The 22,964-nt window shown below is 43.1% G+C and overlaps 3 protein-coding genes and 1 non-coding gene across 13 annotated transcripts in view; 3 read left to right on the top strand and 1 right to left on the bottom strand.

Moving 5' to 3' along the window:
* Positions 1-119: 119 nt before the first annotated feature.
* On the top strand, positions 120-13,721 carry ZNF839 (zinc finger protein 839). Of its 3 annotated transcripts, none has more exons than XM_051769616.1 (8): positions 120-216; positions 4,017-4,937; positions 6,905-7,156; positions 7,910-8,002; positions 8,349-8,501; positions 9,602-9,742; positions 10,699-10,837; positions 12,339-13,721. In XM_051769616.1, exons 2-8 carry the CDS (start codon positions 4,056-4,058, stop codon positions 13,328-13,330), a joined length of 2,652 nt encoding a protein of 883 aa, XP_051625576.1. In that variant the 5' UTR covers positions 120-216; positions 4,017-4,055; the 3' UTR covers positions 13,331-13,721. The 3 variants fall into 3 exon arrangements, with proteins under 3 accessions (XP_051625576.1, XP_051625575.1, XP_051625574.1); XM_051769615.1 differs by lacking the exon at positions 120-216 and adding an exon at positions 2,525-3,088 and having other exon boundaries at positions 4,020-4,937; XM_051769614.1 differs by lacking the exon at positions 120-216 and adding an exon at positions 2,526-3,088.
* On the top strand, positions 1,370-1,443 carry TRNAI-AAU (transfer RNA isoleucine (anticodon AAU)). Its single transcript has one exon. It is a non-coding gene; the product is annotated as a tRNA-Ile (tRNA).
* On the bottom strand, positions 4,341-22,727 carry CINP (cyclin dependent kinase 2 interacting protein). 3 transcript variants are annotated; one of them, XR_007900167.1, is made up of 6 exons: positions 22,417-22,498; positions 21,223-21,391; positions 19,875-20,001; positions 18,216-18,345; positions 16,446-16,723; positions 4,341-4,412 (listed from the first exon to the last, which is right to left on the bottom strand). XR_007900167.1 is itself a non-coding variant. In XM_051769625.1 (5 exons), the coding sequence occupies exons 1-5, from the start codon at positions 22,623-22,625 to the stop codon at positions 16,521-16,523; spliced, it is 636 nt and encodes a 211-aa protein (XP_051625585.1). In that variant the 5' UTR covers positions 22,626-22,727; the 3' UTR covers positions 16,400-16,520. The 3 variants fall into 3 exon arrangements, 2 of the variants coding, with proteins under 2 accessions (XP_051625585.1, XP_051625584.1); XM_051769625.1 differs by lacking the exons at positions 4,341-4,412; positions 22,417-22,498 and adding an exon at positions 22,619-22,727 and having other exon boundaries at positions 16,400-16,723; XM_051769624.1 differs by lacking the exon at positions 4,341-4,412 and having other exon boundaries at positions 16,400-16,723.
* The window catches only part of TECPR2 (tectonin beta-propeller repeat containing 2), a 52,382-nt gene continuing 52,091 nt past the window's right edge, over positions 22,674-22,964 (top strand). For 5 of the 6 annotated variants that reach the window (XR_007900161.1, XM_051769612.1, XM_051769608.1 and 2 more), the window contains exon 1: positions 22,674-22,788. The gene's annotated coding sequence lies outside the window, so the exon portion shown is untranslated. The remainder of the gene's footprint in view (positions 22,789-22,964) is intronic. The other variant, XM_051769610.1, reaches the window with a different exon arrangement.

Below are 22,964 nucleotides of genomic sequence, written 5' to 3'. Positions count from 1 at the left end.
CGCGCCAGCCCCGCGCCCCGGCCCGCTGCACACGGCACGCCGGGGGCGCGCACGCGCAGTACGCCCCTTGCCCCGCCCGTGCGCGCCAGGTGAGGCGCGTTTGGGAACGGTGGTGCTTGGTTTAAGTCTGTTGTTTTAAGGGAAAGGGGAGGCAATCCCAAAGTGAGCCGGCTGTCTGGACGAGAGCCACTGGGATGAGCAGTAACTGGGGGAAGGGTAATTCCGGTAGTGCGAGGTTGCAACCCATTGACCACGTACCCAAAACGGACCCCAGACTCAAATGGAAGGAAGAATGCGCCTGCCGACTAATTAGCACGAGAAGCGAGAGATTTAACTAGCAAATAAGGGTTTGAGTACTCATTAATAGAAAAGCTGTGTAATTTGTAACCAGTGAATGCCGATGCCTTTGTTTGTTAAAATGTATAATAGCGTTAAGTTTTGATGATCAGTGAGCTGGAAGTTTGTGGGTTACTACCCAGTCCCCTACTTCGTGCAAACTGGAATAAAAAAACCTAGAAAACCCTCGCCTCGGTATGTGAATTGTCGCTGCGTTGTGCGTGAATTGAGCCGCGTTCTGGACAACACCACGGGGCGGAATTCCCGGGGACAGCGAGGGGTTTAAGGAAGGCAGCCCTGGGACCGTCGGATTAGTGCTCCATAAATCCAGCGGCGGGCCCTGGCTGCTGTGGCCGGAGCAGCGCCTGTCGCTCAGGTTCATCCCCGGTGATGGGCTGATCCCTGGCGGATCCCGCGCGCCATTGCGATGCGGGATGTGCCGGGATGGGATGGGGGGAGCAGACTGGAGAGGAGCTCGGAGACCACAGTCCGACCTATAGTGAACCAGCCTCCACAAAAAACCGCTGCATTTTGGAGCGCTGTGTCGTCGCCTCCCGCCCCATTGTCCTCACCCCCTCGGTGTTTGCCAAAACAGACATCGTGTGTTTTAACGTAGACTTCAAAGGTGAGCAGAAAAGTTATGTTGTAAGTATCAAAATACTAGGAAAATCGTTTGTCCGTGCAAGCTAACACTGCGTTAAACTTCAGAAGAGTAAATGCTTTTTTTTAAAAAACAGTTCAGATATTTTAATTAAATGAAACTGGAATCATATCCTAGAAAACGTGGAGAAGTATTAGTTGTCCCATGATCGCGTGTTATTGTTATTACCTCCCAGGCGCTGCATCTCCATAAGAGGAGCGCAGACTGCTTTGTGGTTTGGCTGAAGAGTTTAGCGTGTGTTCCCGCTTGCGCGGGCCCGGCTGCGGCGCTCCTGGGGGCGAGGAGGTTCCCCGTCTCGGCTGTTGTCTTCACTGTGGCGTCGTAGGGCTACTATGCCCTTATCTACCGCAGAGGCGACAAACGCCGTCAAGTGGCCGGTTAGCTCAGTTGGTTAGAGCGTGGTGCTAATAACGCCAAGGTCGCGGGTTCGATCCCCGTACGGGCCATCCGAGCTTTTCTTTTTTGCCGTCTCCCCAGCTTGTCCAAGCGACTCCCTCCCACCCGCCGCACACACATTTCTCCTGAGACGCTCGGGGTGACCTCTACACAAGGGCACGGCCGCGGGGTGAGGTGTGCGTGTGTGTGGGTCGAGCACCCGGGGCGGCTGCAGCGCTGCCCATGCTCCTGCGGCAGATGGAGCCCGCCCGGCCCGGGCACAGCGTCCATTTCTGTTTCTGCGCGGGCGGCTGCGGCGTGCTCGGGTCACCCCTTTGGGCGCGGTTTCCACCGTGCAGGTTCCGCTTCACGCACTCCCTGCAACCTGGTCGCTTGTCTTGCTCCCGAAACCCTGCCCGGTGAGAGCGACTGTCGGAGCATAGAATCACCGAGTGGGTCAGGTTGGAAAGGACCACAGTGGGAGACCTGGTCCCACCTCCCTGCTCAAGCAGGGTTATTCTGCACGTGGCACAAGATTGCGTCCACATGGTTCTTGAATATCTCTAGTGAAGGAGACTGTACACTCTCTCCGGTCAACCTGTTCCAGTGCCCGATCACTGCACAGTAAAGAAGTTCTTCCCCGTGTTCAGGTGGAACTTCCCGTGCACCAGATTCTGCCCGCTGCCTCTCCTGCTATTGCTCGGCACCACCAAGCAGAGCCCAGCTCCGTCCTCCTGGCACCCCCCCACCCTTTAGATATTTATACTCATTAATGAGGTCCCCTTTCAGTCGCCTCTTCTCGAGGCTGGACAGGCTCAGCTCCCTCAGCCTTTTCTTGTAAGAGAGATGCTCCAGTCCTCCAGTCGTCCCCGTTGCCGTCTGCTAGACCCGCTCCAGCAGGTCCACGTCCCTCTTGTACTGACACTGGGTACTGACCGCACCTGGAGCGCGGGGAAGCGCAACTCGCACTAACTCCACCCGCAGGTCCCACCTCCGGGGCCGGGCGCTGCGGGCGCACCTCCGCCGGGTTTTGCCCGCGCGAGCCGCCGTCGGCTCCCGGCGGCCCCGCCCCGGGGGGGCGCGGCGGGCGCTGCCGGGGGCGCCATTGGCCCCGTTGGCCCCGCTGGCCCCGCCGCCGGTGCCCCGCGCGCCGCCCGCGCCGCTGACACCGCCCGGGGCCGCGGATGCGGCGCCCGCCCGCCCGCGCCTGCCAAGATGGCGGCTCCCGGGGCGGGGGGCGCCGGGGCGCCTCCGCCGCCGCCCCCTGAGGACGAGCCCCCCGGGGCTGCCCTCGGCGCGGCCGCGGCGGCGGGGCGGGAGGAGCTGCTGGCGGTGACGGAGGAGCTGGTGCAGAGCCTGTCCGCCCTGGAGGGCGGCGCGGCGGGGAGCGGCGCCGTGCTGTACCTGCGGGCGGACGGCAGCGCGGCGGAGGGCACGGGGCTGCTGGAGCGGCTGCTGGAGAGCCCCGGGCCGCCCCTGCCGGCCAGGCCCGCCGCCGCGCCGCTGGCCCCCGCCGAGCTCCGGCGGGTCATCGAGCAAGTGAGCAAGGCCCAGGAGCAGCAGAAGCCGCTGGCGGCCGCCGCCGCCCCCCCTTTGCAGCCGTGCCCGGCGGGCGGCATCATGCAGAACGCCGCCCGGCAGCTGCAGAGCGTGGCCCAGCAGGTTGCCCTGCAGCAGGGCCGGGCCGCGGCGGCCGCACGGCTCCTCCCGCAGAAGGTAACCCAGGGGCTGGGCGGGGAGGGAAAGAGGGAGCCTGCGGTACCCACTCGGTGGTGAAATCCACGGCTCCGGCGGGTTTAATTGCTTAATTGCTTTAAATATGTTTCTTTTTTTTTTTTTTTGCCTTCCTCTTCAGTAACACCTGCCCTCGGGTGTAGACTCGAGTGCCACAGCTCAAAGACACAGGCTTCAACGTGGTTTAGGAAAATCTGTACTTGAACGTAGCTAATAGCTGCCGTGGTCAGTGTTTCTGTCTGACAATATGTGCAGTGAGAACTGCTTAGAAGGGATGTTTCACAGTAGTGATGCACAGGTAGATAATGTGTGCACTTCTTACAAGAAGGTGACAGTACCTCTGCTTTCAGCCCACGTTCTGGGGTGCAGGGGTTGTCAAGTGATTGATTTGAGTTGAGGCAGAACTTTGGATGAGGAGGAGAGACTGTGAGGGAGATGATCAATAACGTGTACCTTCTCTGAATCATCACCACAAAGTTTTTTTGAAGTGAGCACATATTATAGTGCGTTCTGGACCAGGTATTTGGCCTGTGTCATGTAGCATGCTGTAGTTCTCCTGCGTGTGGGGTTTGCTGAAGGTTATGAAGGTTGGTGATGGTGTTGACTCTGCTATTCCAAACAGGCCTGCTAGCAGGAAACAAAGCTGTGACATGGCCTCAGAGCAAACTTTACATGCTTTAGTTGAACAGCAATCACAGCAGTAAATGTGCAGGAAAACCCGTAGCTGGAAGGAAGGGAATTTATGCTTTGATGTTAAATCTGTGCTTTGATGCATTAAAATGGAAAACTTATGATGTGCAGTGGTTTCTTCAAGCTTTTCTTTAAGGGCATGTGTGTATTATCTTGATAAGTACTGTATTTATTAATACTGTATTTGTGTAATTGCAACTCTTCCTTTTTTCCACAAAAGCAGCTGGAAGCCATTTGTGTCCAAGTTCAGCCAGGACAGATGAAGGAAACTGAAAGGCCAATGACATCATTGGCACCAGTCCAGTCCAAAACTATAACGCTGAGTCAGCCGGTTGGTAGGAATTCTGGCATGCCAGGACTTGGCATTATTAATCCCCAGATAATTAGGATACAGCCTGTTTCAGGAACTGAGCAGCAGCAGCTATTCCTGCATAGTTCTTCCGAGTCTCCAGTTCAGTTGCTTATGCAGAGACCTTTGCCATCTCATGGATCGGTGTCTGTGAACAAGATTCCCACATCTAAGATGGTAAATGGACAGAAAGCTGCTCGTGCCGCAGTGTCGGCTTCAAGGTCTCCAAACACTACCGTGGCTGCAGCCAGTTCAAGTACACCATGCCTTGAAAAAAAGCAAAAGGATGACAAGTTAAAAAAATCCTTGAAGGTGAAAACTCGTTCTGGACGGATTTCACGCCCCCCCAAATACAAAGCTAAAGACTATAAATTCATTAAAATGGAGGATTTGGCTGATGGTCATCAGTCTGATTCTGATGACTACTCTGAGCTGAGTATAGAAGATGATGAAGAAGGAAAGGTGAAGGGAAAGGATGCATTATTCAGTTCTTCAAATTATAATCTGAAGCCCAAAATGTTTAAATGTCAGACTTGTGAAAAATCTTACATAGGAAAAGGAGGATTAGCAAGACATTATAAACTTAACCCAGGCCATGGACAGCTGGAGTCTTCACCTCAAAAAATACCTCTAAATAAGCCTAATGGAAGTATATTTGTGGACAATGCCTGTGGAATAAGAGAGGAAAGGATGAGTCCAGCATATTTGGATTCAATTGCTGTCACTTTAAATCATCAAAATGCTCTAGCTACCAATCTGGAAGAAACTGTTGATTCAAAGGCTGGAGAAAAGGTAAAGTGTTACTTGGAAAAGCTGTCAGTTCTGTGGGAAGTAGAATGGCAGTTCTGCAGCCATATCATCTTGTTCTGCTCAGAAATATCCACCTATACACTACATTAAACAAATTTCCCGTTGAAGTGCTTTAAAAATCAAATTGTCTCTTGCAGTTTGCAGGAATAGTACTCTTGCACAGACACCTACAACTGAGTGTTCATTTGTTACTGCATGCAGTTTTCACCTTGTCTGCATAAATACATTCTTCTCTGCATTTGGATAAGAACACTCTTATTCATTTACAGCCTTTAGCATGACAGCAGGACATTATCTGCTCTATCAATTTCTGTTACTGCAATAGTGTCATCACAAAAATCTCTTTATTTTCCACACAGCAGTGGACTGCAGCTTTTCCTAGAACAGGTGTTCAAAGCCTGGCTTTGAAACCTTGCATGCCAAATACTCTGGTTAAACTTGACTCTCTGGGTTGGAAGCTACTTCAGCTGCAAATTTTTTTCTGTGATGTTTTAAGCTGGTAACTTAAAAGTTTCTGGTTTAATATTTAAATGACTCTTAACATCTTGCAGCAAGAGCTGATGCAGCTGCTGTCTAGGAAAAAGTACTCATTTAGATGTAGGAGTGTCACATTTATTTAGTTTGTACTTATGAAGTTGCTCTCAGGAAAGCAAAAATGTACAGCTTATGTTGCCAGTGCAGCAACCCAACCTCCCCTCATCCTCTACACTAATGTATCATCTTTGGAAAAAGAGAACTGCAGAATACTGAAGTTTGCTCTTTGAATTATTGTAGAGTTGTTACTTCCCTGTACAGCACTTATTTTACCCAGGATGATGAGGATTTAGAAAAGACTTAGTCTTGTATATTTTACTACTCCTGAATCCTAGATTGCGACTGTACCTGCTGCTTTTAACTAGCAAGTTCTACAAATGTGTTCTACACATTTGCACATAAACTCATTGATATGTTACAGGTTTTGGTCAAGTGAATACTTCCTAGAAAGAATAGCAGGATTATTAAAATTGATACAGACAGGAAGGCAATCAAGATACCCACGCTCAGCCTAGTCTGATGTCACATTTAGAACTAATTTAGTAACTTAATCCCTGGATAGAACTGACATAAATTCGCCATTTTTAGAGCTTTCCTAATCAGTAGAATAGTAGGGAGCTACTGAATGCTGAGATGCAAACGTACAGATTATGCAAAGAAGCCTGATATACCTCAGTACTATTATAAACTCCTTTCTTAAAAGATACTAGAACATTCTTAGAAATTCTAGCTTGGAAGGGAAGATGTGTTCAGTAAGAAATTACTGCTTTGAACAGTAAAAAAAATTGCCCTGAAATCACAATAACTTAGCAACTCAAAAGTACCTTTTCTATTTTTATGGGGTCCTGTAACAGGAGCTGCTTCTTAGCTGTGTTCCTTGGGAAGACTAAGAATTTTGAAATGTGGGAACTGGGCAATATATTTTGATATTCAGTTAGTGGGCTTGTCCGTGTAAGAGTTCTTGTCTTTCCTATAAATTTTTTATGCTTTGACATGGTTAGAATAAAACCCAGCTTACTCTTTGGGTATGTTTAACTGCTGAATAAGTTTTATTTCTACAACCTCTTTATTTGAAGATGATGTATTTTACTTCAAAAATATTAAATGTATTTAACTGACTTAAAACAGTTCTTTAATTATATTCCCATAATCTCTGTATTTTGGATGACATTTTGTGGATCAAAAATACTAACTTTGCAAATAATGGCATGTATGTGTTGCAGAAGTAGCAGTCTTACTAATGTGCTGGATTTATTCCACAACTTTTCTTTGCAAGTTATGTTTGTATCCAGCTTTGCATTTTTTTAATATGCTATTTGTTGTTTGCATAGATGACAAACTTAATTATAAAACTGTCTTCCTCAAAATAGTATTTAAAATGGTGAATAAATACTTTTTTCTTTCTTTTAATTAAGACTTCAAAGACTGCAGAAAGCAGACAGTTGCTGGCAGAGCAACAAAATGAAACCAGTTCAGGACACCGGGGACCAGTAACTCCAAAGGGACCTGGAAGGCCCAGACGACCAAAGAGACGTGGTCGACCAAGGATGGGTGGAAGATCCAGGTGTTCTGGAAGGCTTAGCAGACCTGGTCAGTCCCCTTCAAAGTCACTTAGTAGTGTGTCAGCAGAACACAATGTATTCAGAAGAAAAGCTAGGTTAAAAGAGGTATGGTTCTCTTCTGCAATTACTTCACAAGTGTCTTCCCCCTGCCCTCTTTTTTTTTTCCTTTTTTTTTTTAATCACTTATTTTCAAAAAAGATTTTGTTGGAATTTTTTTTTACATACTTGTGTACTGACAAGATGAAAGCCTAAGATGTCTTCTCAGAAGAAGACATTAAGTTGTCTTTTAAGAAAAAAAATACTTCCAGCAGAACAGTGGAAAAAGAGAAAATGGGATGTCAGTCTGGAAAGGGGCTTTTGACATGTAGATGTACTCTTGCTATCCTTTTTCTGGAGAAGGAAAGTTACTAGCCACTAATATCTATCTCCTCCAACACAGTAAAAATCACAAACTCAACTGGAGTTGAACAACATCAATAAAGAAAAAAAAACAACCAAGTCCACAAAGAAGGTCTTGGGGGAGGATAGAATGGGGATTAAAATCCATGCAACTAACACAGTTCACTCTTCTGTTTCCTATGTGTTGTAGATCCTTTATGGCTACTAAAGCTACTGAGGTTGCTGTTCTTTCTATGAATTGGCAACATCTGTGGGACTGAGTTTTGTCTTTAGATGAGTAGTAACTGTTCTGAGGTGTTCTAACTTAACGTTTTGGTGTTAGTTTGCATCTGTTCTCCAAGCTGATTAAACATAGGGCATATCTTTCAGAAAAAAAGTAGTGATATGTTATGTTCTGCAAATGGGATGCATAACCTGTGGGCTGCTTTTTCCTAATAAACTCATTCTGGCTTTTGACAGTTAATACAACAGTGTGATAATGAAGACTTAATGGAGCTGGCTCTCCCACGTCTTACAAAGCTTGTTACAGTGTATGAATTTCTGTTGATGAAGGTGAGTTTTTATGTAAAAATGTTAAATTACTTTTGGGACACTTTCATTAGTATACATTAAAAGATTCCTTTAGAGACATAATTGAATTTCCTAAGTTGGAACTGTATGGCACGTAGATGTTCCACACATCACTTCAGTCTTACAGAGGCAAAACTCTGCTAGGTCTCAACACAAAGCCTTGCTTTTTGCTGCCTGGTTCAGTGGCATTTTGAACATTCCATAATCTTTTGACTTTAATGTTTCTGTTTTAAAATGTTGAACAAAACAAACTTGACAGATTTTAATTTCATCTTTTTTAAAATACAGGAGAAACGAGCCCTTTTTTTTTTTCCCCTCTTATTTCTAGGTTGAAAAAGGATATCCAGCCAAAGCTTACTTTCCAGATGTGTATAGGGAATTTGAAGACTTGCATAACATGGTAAAGAAAATGGCTTATGATCACCTCAGTAATTCTGATTCTGTGAGTTGCCAGCAGCCTGTTGAAATAAAAGATGCTAAGGTAATAAAGCACTGTTTGGAACCATGATTTTTTTTCCTTTGTCTGCTTTATTTTAGATGCATTGCATTTTTAATTTTCTCTGATAGGTTTTGTTGTGCTGGTGAATTTATTTGAAGAAAACGTGATTTTTGATTAGCAAAAATAGTCATTATTGTAAAAAGTCCAACAACTTACCAAGAAGAAATAAAGAAGAATAAACTAGAATTGTAGTTTTATGTCAGTGGATACAACTAGAAATATAAAAAGCAATTCTAGCAGTGCTGATACCTGCCTTGCATATCTAGGGTAGTATGAAGCTGCATGTTACTGAAAGGTGTATTTGGCATTAACTGCTGATAAAAGTACATCCTGATGTTTGATAAGGAAGGAGGGTCTATATTTAAAATAAGTGACCTTGATTTAAAGCGATAAGTAGTTTCATTGCAAAATGAGGACAAACTGAATGCATCTATGCAGTTCATAGTCATAACTAACAAATGTGAAAGGCAGTGAACACGTTAATAAAACTGCAGACTATTATTTTAGTGATTTCACATTTGTTGTTTGTGAAGCTGCATCTAGAAAGACAGATGGAACCTCTTTCTTTTTTCCCTTCTGTGTTAATGTGCACTCTTAATATAGAATGATGCTCTTTAAAAAAGAAAACCAAAACAAGACTAAACCAAAACCCAAAACAACCCTACCTTGATAAGATGAAACATAGGAGTGGAATGTGAGGAGGGGGGAAAAGAATCTTTAACCTACTCGGAGATACTCTAAACAGGAAGACTTTAAATGTTTTTTTATATGATAGCCTCAACAACCTTCTTTATTAAACTCTGCTCTGAGTAACTCTCTCTGGATTCTATATATAACCATTGTACTCCTGATTCTTTTGAGTTTGCCTGTTAATAGTCACCTTCAAATGAAGGTCATGTATCAATGTGGAGGCTGGTAGAAAACAGGGGAGTCTAAATACTTGCAGTGAGCCGTGATGACTGTCAGGCTACACATTGTGTAGTTCTAGTTCAGCTTTAAGAGAACTAATCCACATTTCAGCATTTATGCATTCAGATTTGAGAGGTTAACTTTTACTTTTTTCCCTACATCTGTTTTTAAAGGTTGCTGAATCGCTGGGAATTACAGAAATACTCACTGGAGAACGAAAGACAGAAGGTGCAGACTCTTGTTCACAATGTGTAATTAAAATGGTTAGTGAGCAAGTGCCTGTGGAGATACTGGGACAAAAACGGTTAGCTGAGGTATGGAATACCTTTGTGAAAGTTAAAAGTGAAACTGAGACAAATTAAAACTTGTTAAAACAAAATCATATTAGTATTATCTGACTTGGGTTAAAGTATGGCTTTTGTGGTGTTCAGAAATACTTAAAGTACTTTCTACTGTGGTATCATAGCAGGGCCTATTAACTAGCACATTAAATATGTACTTTGGGAAGATACTTGGTAGCATTCAGGACAGAATCTCAAAGGCTTACAGGTAATGTCATGATATGGGGATGGAAGGATTTTGTGGAGATTCTAGTAAATGGGGGCCCAACAAATTCCAATAACTTGTGTTGGAGGAAATGGCCTAACCTACAGCAGGCTTGGACATGGGAGAAGTGGTTGCTGTGCTAATTGGTGGTAGATAGAGGGGCACAAAAACAGTTCCTTTCTTTCTGACGAGTCGCTTGACCAGCTTTAGTCTGTCTGCAGTTTAGCTGTAGCAGAAAGCCGTGTTTGCTCTTCTTGGATGTCACATCTCTGTGGTTCATCCCCTTGAATTATCTACTTTTTGTTTAATCCAGAGTTGTTCGTGGTGGTAGATAAATTAGACTAGTGCTTTTTTCATTTTCTGCCTGATAGTGTTTTCTTCATGAACCAAACAATGCTGGGCAAGCTGTGCCTGTATTGAAGCTGGACAGAGCTTACAGCAGGTTTCATGGGTACAGCTAATCACAAAGGCTCGAGGAAATCCTGTAATGTTGAAGCAAGGCCAGATTATTTCAACCAAGAATCAGAAGTAATTGGTGGCATTTTGGCAAAGTGTGATAGCTGTGTTTAAATCCTTACCTTTTAGGAAGACCTGTAGCATAAATCCTGTTTTCAAGCATCATCAGGTTCAGCTTCCCCAAAGTGCTCCACAATTAGTTTGTGATCTTTTCCAATATTGTCAACTGTTATGGTGGCAGCCAGTTAATCATCTCTTGTATTGACAGAACTCAGGGGAGGAACTGTTGCCACCAGCCAAGAGGACCAAGTTAGAAGACATAACAGAGAATGTGAATAATGCTTATGCCAGTCAAGATGAAGTGAAAGAAAAGAGTGGGAATTTGTGTACACTGTTTGAAAAAGATGGTAACCTCTTCACATTTACCAATTCTGTTCTGTTCATACAGGAGCTGAACAAGTCTCTTGTTCTTCAAGCTACCATGGGTTTTGTCTTGGAAGTTTCTTTTCTTAACTTGTTCCCCAGGTCCTTCAAAAGCAGTAGTTTAACTGGAAAGGCCTCATGGATAATGCAGACCACAGCAGTAGTTCAATTCTGGATGCATGATAATCCAGTTATTGATACTACTGCAGTACTGTGAGCATGGTACTGTCCTCTGCTGTGTGCTTCCTGTCCATCCCATCCCTCATAATGAGGATGGTGCCATGACCATTGTGTCAGCCGTGGGAGAGCAGAGGAAGAGGAAGCAGAGTGTGTGTCCTTCCTCCTTGGCTCAGCAGGCTGCAATAGCAGAATTACCAGAGCTTAGTGGATCTTGGGGGAGTGCCAGTGCAGGCTGCCCCTCAGATTGGCAGGGTAGCAGTGAAAAGAAAGAAAATCTCGAGTAAGATGTGTACATCAGTACCATCATCTTGCTTTGTAAATGCCTTTTTCTGCTGTTGCTGTAAGCAGCTTTGCTCTTGCCCTTTGCATGTCTTTCAGTCAACGGTGGTTTTTGTTTCCCCCACTTAGTTTGTTTTTCTTTCTCTGTATGACCATGCTTATTTCTTGCTGTACTGTGGTTTTTTTCTGGGATATGAGTTTTCAAAATTTTTTTTTTCACTTGTATCTGCTAGTCGGGCTTTTGCTAGTCTACAGTGCAAAAAGTTAAAAATAGTCCCTTCTGCACTGTTAGGCCTCCTTTGTTGTGCAGTGATATCTTTCATAACAAAAAAACCCCAAACCAACCTACTTGTTCCTTTTGACCTGCAATAATAAAAACTGGCAGGTCATACTACTGCATCTTAGTAGTTATTGTGATCTGGCACTTGGTCCAGGTCCAGGAATTGGTAAAACACTGCATTTCTAGTGTGTTTTACCTTTTCTGCCGCAGGAAGAAAGTGCTGCTGGGGCTGTTAGCACAGTTAATTAATATGTAATAACTTGATGAAATGTCTGAGTCCAGGATGAGCTTAATTATCAACAGAAATTTTATCAAGTTTAAATGCTTCTGTCAGCTTACTAATGGTGATGGGGATGAGCAGCTGACAAGTTTGTGCCCAGTGAAGTCTTTATCTTTTAATGTTACTGACTGCATGACAGATGGAAGACAATTGAGTTTGACTTTCAGACCAGGTTGTTTTCAGGATTAACAGAAAAATTATGCTTTTTAATATATCTTACCATAGAAATACTGATAATATATCATTATGCAAAAATTCCTTAAGTATTTTTATACTGAATTTCTCATTGGGAAGTTCTGTGGAACTTGTAGGTGCTTCAGGTTTGCTAATTTGGGGGAAGAAAGCAGGGAAGTAGTCTAGCAGGGAAGTAGTCTAGCTTTCCCTCCAAAATTATTGCTGAAAAATAGTTTTCTGGTCATGCAATATTAGATTGCCCAACAAAACTATATTTCTTTCCCCTTTTCAGGTTTTAATCCATTAAATGGAGAAATCCTGCTTTCAGAAGATAGGCATATCACTTGCTGCACAACTGGAAGTACATTACCAACAGCAGAGGAACATAATTCACTTGCTGATTCAGGAGTTAGCATCGCTGCTGAAAATTCAGGTACCTTCTCCCAGACCGTGGAAATGAGGATAGAATATTCCCAGCCTGTGAACATACAGGGACCAGATCTGGCGGGTGACGCACCCCTGGTGCACACTGAGGTCGTGCTGCCTGCTGAAGCAGATGGTTCACCAGAGCTGGTTCAGGGGCACTTTGTGAGCGAGAATGTGGTGGGTGGACTGGCAGCTCCGGAACTTTGCAGCTCCGTGTCGGAGCATGCAGGGGGCAGTCAGAGCACTGACTTACCAACCAGTGAGGAAAATGGCCACAATCAAAAATATCAGGAACTGCAAGAAGAAAACCCTAATTTTGCAATTAAAGAACATTCTGAGCAACTTTGTAACGCTGGTATGACTGACGAGATGCAGGAACTTGAAAAGGTTTTTTCAGCAAACGTTGTGCCAATAAACTACCCACACAGTGCTCAGGCTGAGTCGCACCCAGACGCTGTCCAGGGAGCCTCCCTGTCTGCTCATGTGAACCATGAAAATGCTTTTAAAAACCAGACTGACTATTCTTGTGGCACAGAGGAAGCACATGAGCTGGCGAATACAGTAACTGTAGATGAAACTGTAGCTTTTGAGATTTCCGATGAGAGCCATGATTTTTTGTCTCAGGGACACGAACAGATTTTTATTCAGACTTCAGACGGGCTTATCCTGTCTCATCCAGACACTGCTGTTTTGTCTCGGGCAGAGGGCATTGTTATTGTAACTGATTCCAGCGGTACTACAATGCACATTCGTACACCTGAGGGGATACCTTTGGAAACTGTGGAAGCACTACTGGCAATGGAGGCAGGTGGCCAAAGTGAAGACATTTTGCTCTCGCAAAGTGAATTGGAGCCATAAATTAGAAAAACCCTATAAGCTTTCTTCTGGAAAAGACTGATTATAAAATGTATATTTTTCTAATGTGAATACTGAGATAATTGAAATTTAACTTATTTGTAAACTGTTTCTATGCCCTGTACTTTTTATAACTTATGTTTATATAAATCTAGCAGCATTGCAACCAAAAATTCTAGAATTAACATTGTTCTATTTGCTTTATATGTTGGGGATGGGTGGAAAGTAGAAATCTGTCAACCCTAAAATTGTTGCACTGTTCCCTTTTGTTACCTAATTCCTTCTCTCTCTCTAGCCATCTAAAAATGCAGTAAGTTGTACTGCTGTTCAGCAGTGATGTGCTGTGTACTGGCAAGCTGTATATGGGTAAAATAAAAGCTATATTAAAAATGTGCATTTTCTGTGCCACTGAGGTTACAAAACACTTTTTGGTATTGCAGTTTTTCGAAGTGTGAATATTCATTAGCATCTAGACTTGATGCACATAAATCTGCCTGGAAAAATGGGCAGTTTTAAGTATAATCCACAGTTGGGCATTACAGGAACAATGTGACAGTCTAGCTGATCCTTACTGAAATAACCATCCACAGAGTTAGTGACAGAAATAGCCTCAAACAAGATCCGATTTGTACTGAACTGCTGGAAATATATTTAAGTTTTGTGTAATGTTCATCCACACCTTTAAAAATTGCTGCTACTTAGACAAAAAGGGGAAGGTGCATAACTAGTGATCTGATTTTCCTTAATGAGGTACCAAATTCTCTTTTGCTTTAGTCTGCAATGGCCTATTTTTGTGAGACTGGTATTACACGTTTTTCCTTTCACATGATGCATCCTTTATCAGTTCTACCCTTTGACCTTCCTAGTAATTTCACACTGCCTTGCACTGTTTAATCATAATACAAAGGTATCTGTGACTCCCTGTTTCTCTAGGCAGGGAGAAAAGTTGGCAAATCACTTGGCAATGGCTATCTCGTATTTTTGTCATACTTTCAATACGATCCTTAGATAATGTATTTTTGTGGAGACCTCCCAGCAGCTTCTTGCCCAAGGCACTGTCTTGTCTTCCAAGAAGTTTTAAGAGGTGAAAAAGAACAGTGTTGAATGAGTAGACATTGCTGTAAATTGGTAACATATCCTTAAAATGTGTGTGTCACCTCATTACTAAATAAAGGAGGCTCCTGAGATAACTGGACAAATCCACTAAGGACCTTGATCTGCAGGAGAGCTGTTTTGTTGATAAATCAAATATGAACACAATTTTTTTCATGGTATTGTTACTGAAGAACAACACAAAAAATTGAGTCTAAACAGGAGAGAGAACAACTTAGAGGTGAAATAATCTATGTCCCTTTAACGTAGCTGGTTTGGTTTTATTTGTTTGGTTGGGTTTTCTCTTGGTTGCCTAAGTAGAAGATGAATTTGATTAGTCAAAGCACTGCCTTTTAGGTGTGGTTGTGAAAGATGCTCTGTATTAATGAGCTCCTGTCTGGTGGTTGGGTTTATGGTGTAGTGTTTGATTTGGGTTTTTCCCCATCTTTGTTTTATTAGGAGGTGGTAATGGCCAGAGGATACAGTCCTACCCTGTAAGTGAAGGTAGCATATAAAGGCAGATTCTGCTGGTCTTTCAAAGTCTTTGATTGCAGTGAGCAATTCTTTATTACACTCTTTTGTACTGGCTGTCTAATCACTACATCTGAAGGCTTCAAATATAACAATCAACTGCTTAGAGCTATAATGACAAAACATCTCTGCAATGATTTTGCAGTAATCTTCCCATGTCTGACAGCAATCAATAAGCAAGGGGGTCTGTGAATACGAAGACCTCTTCCTGAAGAGCTTATTTCCTCTAAGAAACAAGCAAACCACAATTTCCACCTGTGCAGAAAATGAATATTTGCTTCATTTCTGTCTTCCCTATTGATTTGCACATGCTGGGAAATACAATACACCTACTCCCATCTTAAAAGAACAATCCTATATGTGAACCAATCTTTTCTCCTTGGAAAATATTTTTGAAGTATGAAGGTGTTTCCATAGTGACACGGGTCTGGCCCTACTCAGATAAATTAAAGTGGCTGTTAAACTAGGTGGAACACTTGCACTGAAAAATAATAAAACCCAACAAAGCTGTTCCTAACTGATTGTGTTCTCCTTGAGCTACAGCAGAATTGCTTTTTAGACACTAGAAATTTGGGCTAAGAATAGAACTCTATTAGCTGTCAGAAAGAACCTCGTTCAACACAGCAACACGTTGAGAAAACTTTACCAATTCGTGTCTGTCTGTTCTGTTACTGCAGCAAACTTATCAAGCTTATGAGGTTTCAGCCTAGAGCCAGTTAAGTAAGTGATGCTGCTTTAGCTATCAGTACAGAGAGGCAAACGAAAATCACTTGATATCAGTAGCAGTAATCCAAGGAAAAACTCACAGAGCCCTGTGAGGTGGAGGAAACAATATAGGATACGGCCCTGACTGAAGGAGGTCTTCTATTTATTGAATAGATGCTTTCATGAAACATCTCTAAGAGAAAAAGTTAAAATTAATAAAGAGAAAAGACATTTTTATATGACTGTGGAATGCTGAGTTGTACTAAATCTTCCCAGCGTGGTAGTTCAGGCTTGGATCACTCTTGAAGGGTGATGCACCTAACACCACCAGACTCAAAACCAAACCAGAATTTACACTATTGTCTACAACTGCATTTCAGAATCACATACCAAACTGTGTGGATCCTTTTGGATCCTGCCTTTTTTTGCCTTCCTCTTCTTCACTTATGAAGCCAGTACAAAAGCACTCGTCCTGTTAAATCATGCAAAAGACCCCCCATGAAAGATCATGAAGTGCTGAAATTCTATGGCCAAAGGGACCGTGTAGGTCCTTCAGATTGTCAAGACTTGGAAAGAAGTAACATTCTTTGCTGTAGCTGTCTATGTGCTTACTTCTTCCTGATTATAGGGGACTTAGCCTCCTACCTGTATCCTCTCTACTGCTCTTAAAACGGATAAAACAACCCAAACCAGATTGTCCCATGCAGAAACAGGAGTATCAGCTAAGACAAAATAATAAATACAAACAGAGAAAAACTTTTTTAATAAGTTTTACAAAAATTCAACTTACGTGGTAAACCTTGAAATTTGCCATTTCAGTTTCATGTAAGCATCACTAGAAGCCAGCCATGTAACTTTTGGAATTCTAGCACTTTCTGTGTCCTGTCTCCAGCAGCATGGCTTCAAGTAGCAGTGTGCTGCTGTTCTCAATGTAAGGCTGGTATAACCACGATGATAAATACACCATCAGCAGATCCTGGTCAGCAGAATGAGCTATGTCTTGTACAATTGCTTGCTTGAGTTGTAGTTCCTTCTTGTACATTTCGGAGAGCTTCAAAGAGACCTCGTCTGGAATGGATTAAAAAACCCAGCACATTGACCAGAATATATCAGCGATTCTCTACAAGTTAAATTACACTTGAAATATGTGGATCATTAAAAAATCCACCTACCTTACATAAGCTATTGCCCAAATACAGACACCTTGTTTTTTAGAGCATTAATCATGTTTTTACACTAGAATATCAAATGCTAAACAATTTCCTCAGCTTTGGGATATATTTTACACACATCTGATTTTGACATGAGTCCCCATTTAATTCTAGAATAAGCAGTGGTATTGGTTCTCAGAATCCACCAGAAAATTAGCAATTAGAATCAATAATTATCAATTATAGCTATTCCTCAAATAACTGAAATTTGATTTTAAAATCTGGTAATGCTATCCTGCAATACAAGCTTCACATTTTAGAGTCCCTACTGATTTTAGCTAAACTAAAGAATGCCCCCACATGCTGTCAGGCACTTCAGCAATGCATGATCACCAATGAGTGATATCAATAATGAAAAACAACAGCGAAAAACAACAGCAAAAACCCCAACAGACCAAAACTGAAGTAATGTAAAAACTAATACTGTTACTAGCTATGTTAGTAATACTGGCAGGGGGATTAAATGCATCTGTATAATAATCTTTAATTGTCTGACTTCCTAAAAAATAACCATACAAATTATTTTTAAAGAGAGACTGATCCTGTGTTTCTAACTTAGCCTGAACTATCACTGCCTGCAGAAGGATTTAGTCTTTCATGCAGTAGACAGCATCACTAAATGATTCAGTCACAATGGGTGTTTTGATAGCAGTTGTCTTTGTCATTCTTACCCTTTTAAGCTGACAGAAACTAATACATAAAATTCCTGCTAAATTGTGGTAGTGAAGAAGCAGGGCTTCACGTGACTTCCACTTCACAAAGAAGGCATTTGGTTTGCATGCAATCAGGCTTCTCTTGAATTCAGACAGTCTTAAAACTGGGGTAATACCAGTTGGGAGGCAGTACCTTTTGCCATCAAGTGAATGCTAAAAGAATTAACAGTAGACAGTAACATTTCTTTACTTGTCTTGACTGACACTGAGATCAGAGGTATTTTTCTTTGGCTGCCTGCAGAATTAACTGAGGTATAGCTTGCTCTTTGCATTCAAGGATTTAATTTCAGTGTCAAGCAGCTAAGCCTACAGCTTAACACCACCAACTTGCACATAAATCTCTCCCTTCAGAGGACGTGGCTGTTGCAGCTTGGCCACTGTGAGCTGCTGACAAGCTTAGTTCTGTGCTGTAACTGTTGCATGGCAGACAATGCCTGGCACTTCACACAAGCAGGGATCAGCAGTAACCCTGAGCCAAGTGGTGCATTCATGTGTTTATTGATTAGTCAATTGTAAAGGAGACATATACCCTCTCTCAGGCAAGACATCCAGATAAAAGGGTTTACTTTTCAGTCTTAAATTAGATGACATCAAAGACACAATGTAGTTAGCTAAGATAATCAATATTTTACTTACAGAAATATGGTGTGGGCCATGTATGAAAGAAGGGTGCTGTGCAATTCCCAGCTCCATGGTGGAATGCTTCCAAGTCACAGATTGCTTTAGTAGTCAAAGTAAGCTTTTCCATTTTCAGTTGTATTTTTGTCTGAAAAAATAATGTATGTGTAATCTTAATGAACATCTCAGGAACATCAGGCTACTATAATCTCAAGGATTTTTTAAAAACATGCTATTTATGAAGGCTATTTAGTTCTAAATCACAGTTTTTTAACTCCAGAGGGACATGACACCTGGAATCTATATATTTAATATGAGATATCTTGAAATTTTGAACACTGCAGATATGACTGATTTTGCATTCTTTTGTTTCCCTCATGTAGAAATAAACTAAAGCTTTCTGTCATTTTTTCTCTCTCTAGGTTTTTCCTATAGCAATTTAGCACTGGGGAAAAACATCAAACAAGTGTAGCACAAGCCCTATCAACATAGATTTTCTTACATTACCATGTAAAAATGTCTTAAATTTGATTTCAAAAGATCAGCAGCAGGTGAGAAAAGCAGCTCAAGCTACTACTGACAAGGTATCTAGGCTGATCTAACAGCCTGCTTCAAAAAACAGGTCATTCCATTCACTTGCTTCATGTTCACCTGACTTTGTGCATTGCTGATGGGGATGAATATTTACAACAAAATGGAGCTTGCAGGCAGTATCTTTAAGTCCAGCAGTTAAAATAGAGATATTTCTATAAATTCATAAGGAATGAAAAATAAAATAGATCATTGTAGTTATTTTTAGTATCCAATCTAACACTGTTTAGACTCGTATTACTCAGGAATAGTAAAAAATTGAATCAACACACTTGGTAGTCTGAATACAAAATTACCTCAAGGGAAAAAGAACCCAATGAAAAAAACACACAAATTACTGTTACTTTTTCCCCCAGCACAAAATTTGAGAGAAATCTAGCTAGTTTCCTGCTTTTTCTAAATACTGGATGACTGGTATGCTGCCTATGTAAAAAAAGGAGATCTACCATCTTTTTAATGGGCCTCCACTTTGGCAGAAGGCTCTAAAAGTTATTTTTAATATGAATTTTAAATTACAGTTTCAGGCAGAAAAATACAGTTTGTTTCTTGTCAAACTGACAGGTGGCATTAATTCCTAGCAATGGATCCAGAAAAAAAAGGGTTACATAATAATTATCTTACTCCACTCTCTAGAGAAGGAGATCTGCACAGCAAATGCAGGTAGGCAGACTAAAAATATAACTGCATTATGTCTGATCAAAGACAGCTGCAAGGATATGATGGCAGGTAAAGCACTACTTTATGCTTTGTTGTTTCTTTTGTTCTAAACAGAGAGAATATCCAGTATGAGAGAATATGTGCAGTTTTAGAATGCATTCTTTGTACAACTTATTTCCAGATCACTTTATAAAGGGAGGAGTAGAATTATAAACAGAAGGCAGATGTAAAACCAACTTTCAAATTTACCGATCAGGCAAATAAATGGTGCATGCTGGATTTATAATCATTTAGGTTTGAAGCCAAAGAACTATGAAAGAAACCCCCAATTTTCTGTCTACAATAAATACTGGAGAACATTTCCTTATGTCATATTTGAGCACACTTGGAACTGATTCATATCGACTAAGATTGGAAAAGGAGCGTTACCATCTGCTTTAAGGTCTCGAGTAATTCTGCACAGCAATTGTCCAGTTCTTCGTTGTATCTTGGGGTTGGCTTTTCAGGTTCTGTGACACTGTTATCACATGCTATCTCCAGTTTTCTGTCTTGAAATCTAAAATAGAAACATAAGGCAGAGTAAACAATTGCATATAGGTTTACTTGAGCTGTGCAGATTTAAAATTCATGTGGCCTGATCCTACAAAATCTCTCTCTCACAGATTGTTCGTGAGAATACCTACATAAAAACTGCACAAGGCCATGAGAACAAATAGGGATGACACCACAATCCTCAAGAGAAACACAGACCTACTCTACCTCAGAGCATGTGCTTGAAAACAGTGTGCTTGCAGGTGTTAAGATAACACTTTTTCCCTCTGCCCCTGTGTTGGAGGTTGTTCTCCCATAATGGAAAAGGTTTGCCCAGGCTTCATCTGCTCTGGATGACAACCTGGTGCCTCACCACAAACTCATATTTGTGCACAATTTAAGCCAAAACATTCATCTGTGAACCCAGAGCAGCCAATGTACAGACACCTACCCTGCCTGGCAGACTTTAGAGGGAGCTGCTAGAGAGCAAAAGCAACATCTGGCACCATTACAGCAAAATACTCCTCAGCTTGTACCTGTCAGAACCCTGTCAGGCAAACTCTTCAGCTGTCAGGACTCTGGAGAAGCTTCTTCTCACAACCCTCTTAATTAGGTTTTTCTTTACAGTATCAAAATAATAGCTCTACCAAAGTGAGGTGGTTTTGGTGGTTTTTTTTTTGTTTTTTTTTTTTTTTTTTTTTAGTTTTTCACCTTTTTTGTTGTTTTGTTGGTTTTTAGTTTTGGGGGTTTATGTATGGTGGTGGTGTGGTTTTTTTGTCTGTTGGGGTTTTTTTAAGTCATTACTGTTAAAACTTTTTTGTCTGTACAAATCACTGATTCTTTCTTCAAATCTGTTGAACTTTTCGCTTGAGTGAAACGTGTAAAATATGTAAGAGAGTAAGGGAACTCACGTGGGTGAGATTTATAGATTTTAACTTTGTGGATTATATAAGTATTTTAAATATCTGTTATGTTTGACTACGTAAAAGAAATGTTTTCCATTTCTTGCAAATGACATTACTTTATGAGATTACTTTAATCTTTATGAGACATTTATTATTTGAATATAAATAGTTTATGTAACCCAAAAGTGCAGCTGCTGAGTTTGATCTAAGAGCTAGCTTACCCACTGTGGCATGTTTTCTCTCCTGTCTCCAAAAAGAACTTTTTAGTGAAGAAAACAGATTAATCTCACAAAAAAGGCAATCTTTACACTGTCTTTATTTCTGTGTATTAGCATACTTACTGCTCACTGATCTTCATGTTGACTATTTTGTTTGCCACAGTAAATCCATTATCATTCAGTCTCTCCCATTTCATCATTAAATTATGCCAGTCTGCTGCATTATCTTTAATTTTTCTTGCACTGACAGATAAAACAGGCCTTCTTGGAGTACTATCAGCAGGACTTTTTGCTGTATGAGAAAATAAAGATATTGAAGCCATTTAAAGCATACAGAAATAAATCAGTGTCCATCAGCAGTTTGTGTGAATGATTTCCATGCTCTACTGAAGAATATTGATTAAAGTAAAACAGAATTTACATTAACTGTCTCTGGTCATGAAATCTAATTCCTCATCTATCAGTCTTATTACTATTTATAAGAAAACAAGGTTATTTAAAGAACACGAGCACATTCTGCATGTGATATTGCAGCACGGACAGCAGCATCTTTGCAGAGCTGACTAATCTAGCAGTCTTCTGACAGTCAAATACTAATGCAGTATAGGAAATCACGGCAACAATTACTGCATGCCTCCAGTGCTCATGCCATGAAAAGTATGAATTAATTCATGGCAACACACGAGTTGGAAGAGTTTGGGGGAAGGCTGAGTGCTGCTGCAGACGGTGGGCACTTTACTGCTTGAGCACAAAGCCCACATCTCACGGTGTCTCCGTGGAGCCCAGAGAGCAACAGGGACCTGCAACACATCCCTCTGAGCACACGAAGCAGCCCCACCTTCACACAGCAGGCACTGCCCCAGCAGCCAACGCAGGGCTCCACACCAAGCAATAACACCCTGCCTGCTCGTTTGCTGGCTTTAACTTTTATCCACAGAGACGCCCGAAAAGTGGTCCCAGATGTGAAGGCCACACATAATCAAAGAATGGATCAGGCTGGAAGGGACCACAGTGGGTCAGCTGGTCCCACCCCCTTGCTGAAGCAGGGTCATCCCAGAGCACAAGGCACAAGATTGCGTCCAGATGGTTCCTGGATATCTCCAGTGAGGGAGACCCCACACCCTCTGTGGTTAATCTGTCCCAGTGCTCGGTCACTGCGCAGTAAAGTTCTTTCTCATATTCAGATGGAGTTTCCTGTGCATCGGTGTCTGCCCGCTGCCTCTTGTGCTATTGCTCGGCACCACCGAGCAGTGCCCCGCTCCATCCTCTTGGCACCCCCCCCTTCAGATATTTATACACACTGATGAGGTAACACACATGGTGCGACACGGGTGTCCTCCGCTCCTCCCGGGGCACCGCCCACACCCGGGCGTGACAGCGACATCCCGGCGGGCTGGCGGGGCACCACGGGCACATTAAACCTCGTTAGCTCACCAAGGAACCACCAGGACCCGCCTCCGGCTGCTCCGGCTGCTCCCCCCTCTCCCTCCCTCTCCCTCCCGCTCCCTCCCGCACTCACCCGCCATGGCGGCCCCGCCGCCCGCGGAAGTTCGCTCACGTCCGGCCCCGCCCAGCCCGGCCCCGCCGAGCGGCGCAGCCACCGGGGCCGCCGCCGCTCCGCCGCCTCGGGGCCCGGGCAGCGCCGCTCCCGCCGCCCCTCCGTGACGGGCCGCCCCGCGCTCCGGAGCGGTGAGTGCAGCCGAGCCTGGCGGGACGGCCGGGGGGCTGCCCGGCTGTCGCTGCCCTCCCCGGGCGCCGCCGGCGGGGCCTGCCGCGGCCGCCTGTTGCGGGCGGTGCTGCTGGCCGGCCCCCGGGGCTCGGGCAGCGCCGGGTGAGGGGGCTCGGGGCGGGGGCTCGGCGGCTGT

The sequence above is a fragment of the Manacus candei genome, unplaced genomic scaffold, assembly GCF_025592945.1.
Source record: "Manacus candei isolate 608988 ecotype Guabito, Panama unplaced genomic scaffold, ASM2559294v1 h1tg000109l, whole genome shotgun sequence".
Taxonomy (NCBI): domain Eukaryota; kingdom Metazoa; phylum Chordata; class Aves; order Passeriformes; family Pipridae; genus Manacus; species Manacus candei.
The sequence above is the reverse complement of the archived record's forward strand: the minus strand, read 5'-3'. Positions and strand labels throughout refer to the sequence as shown.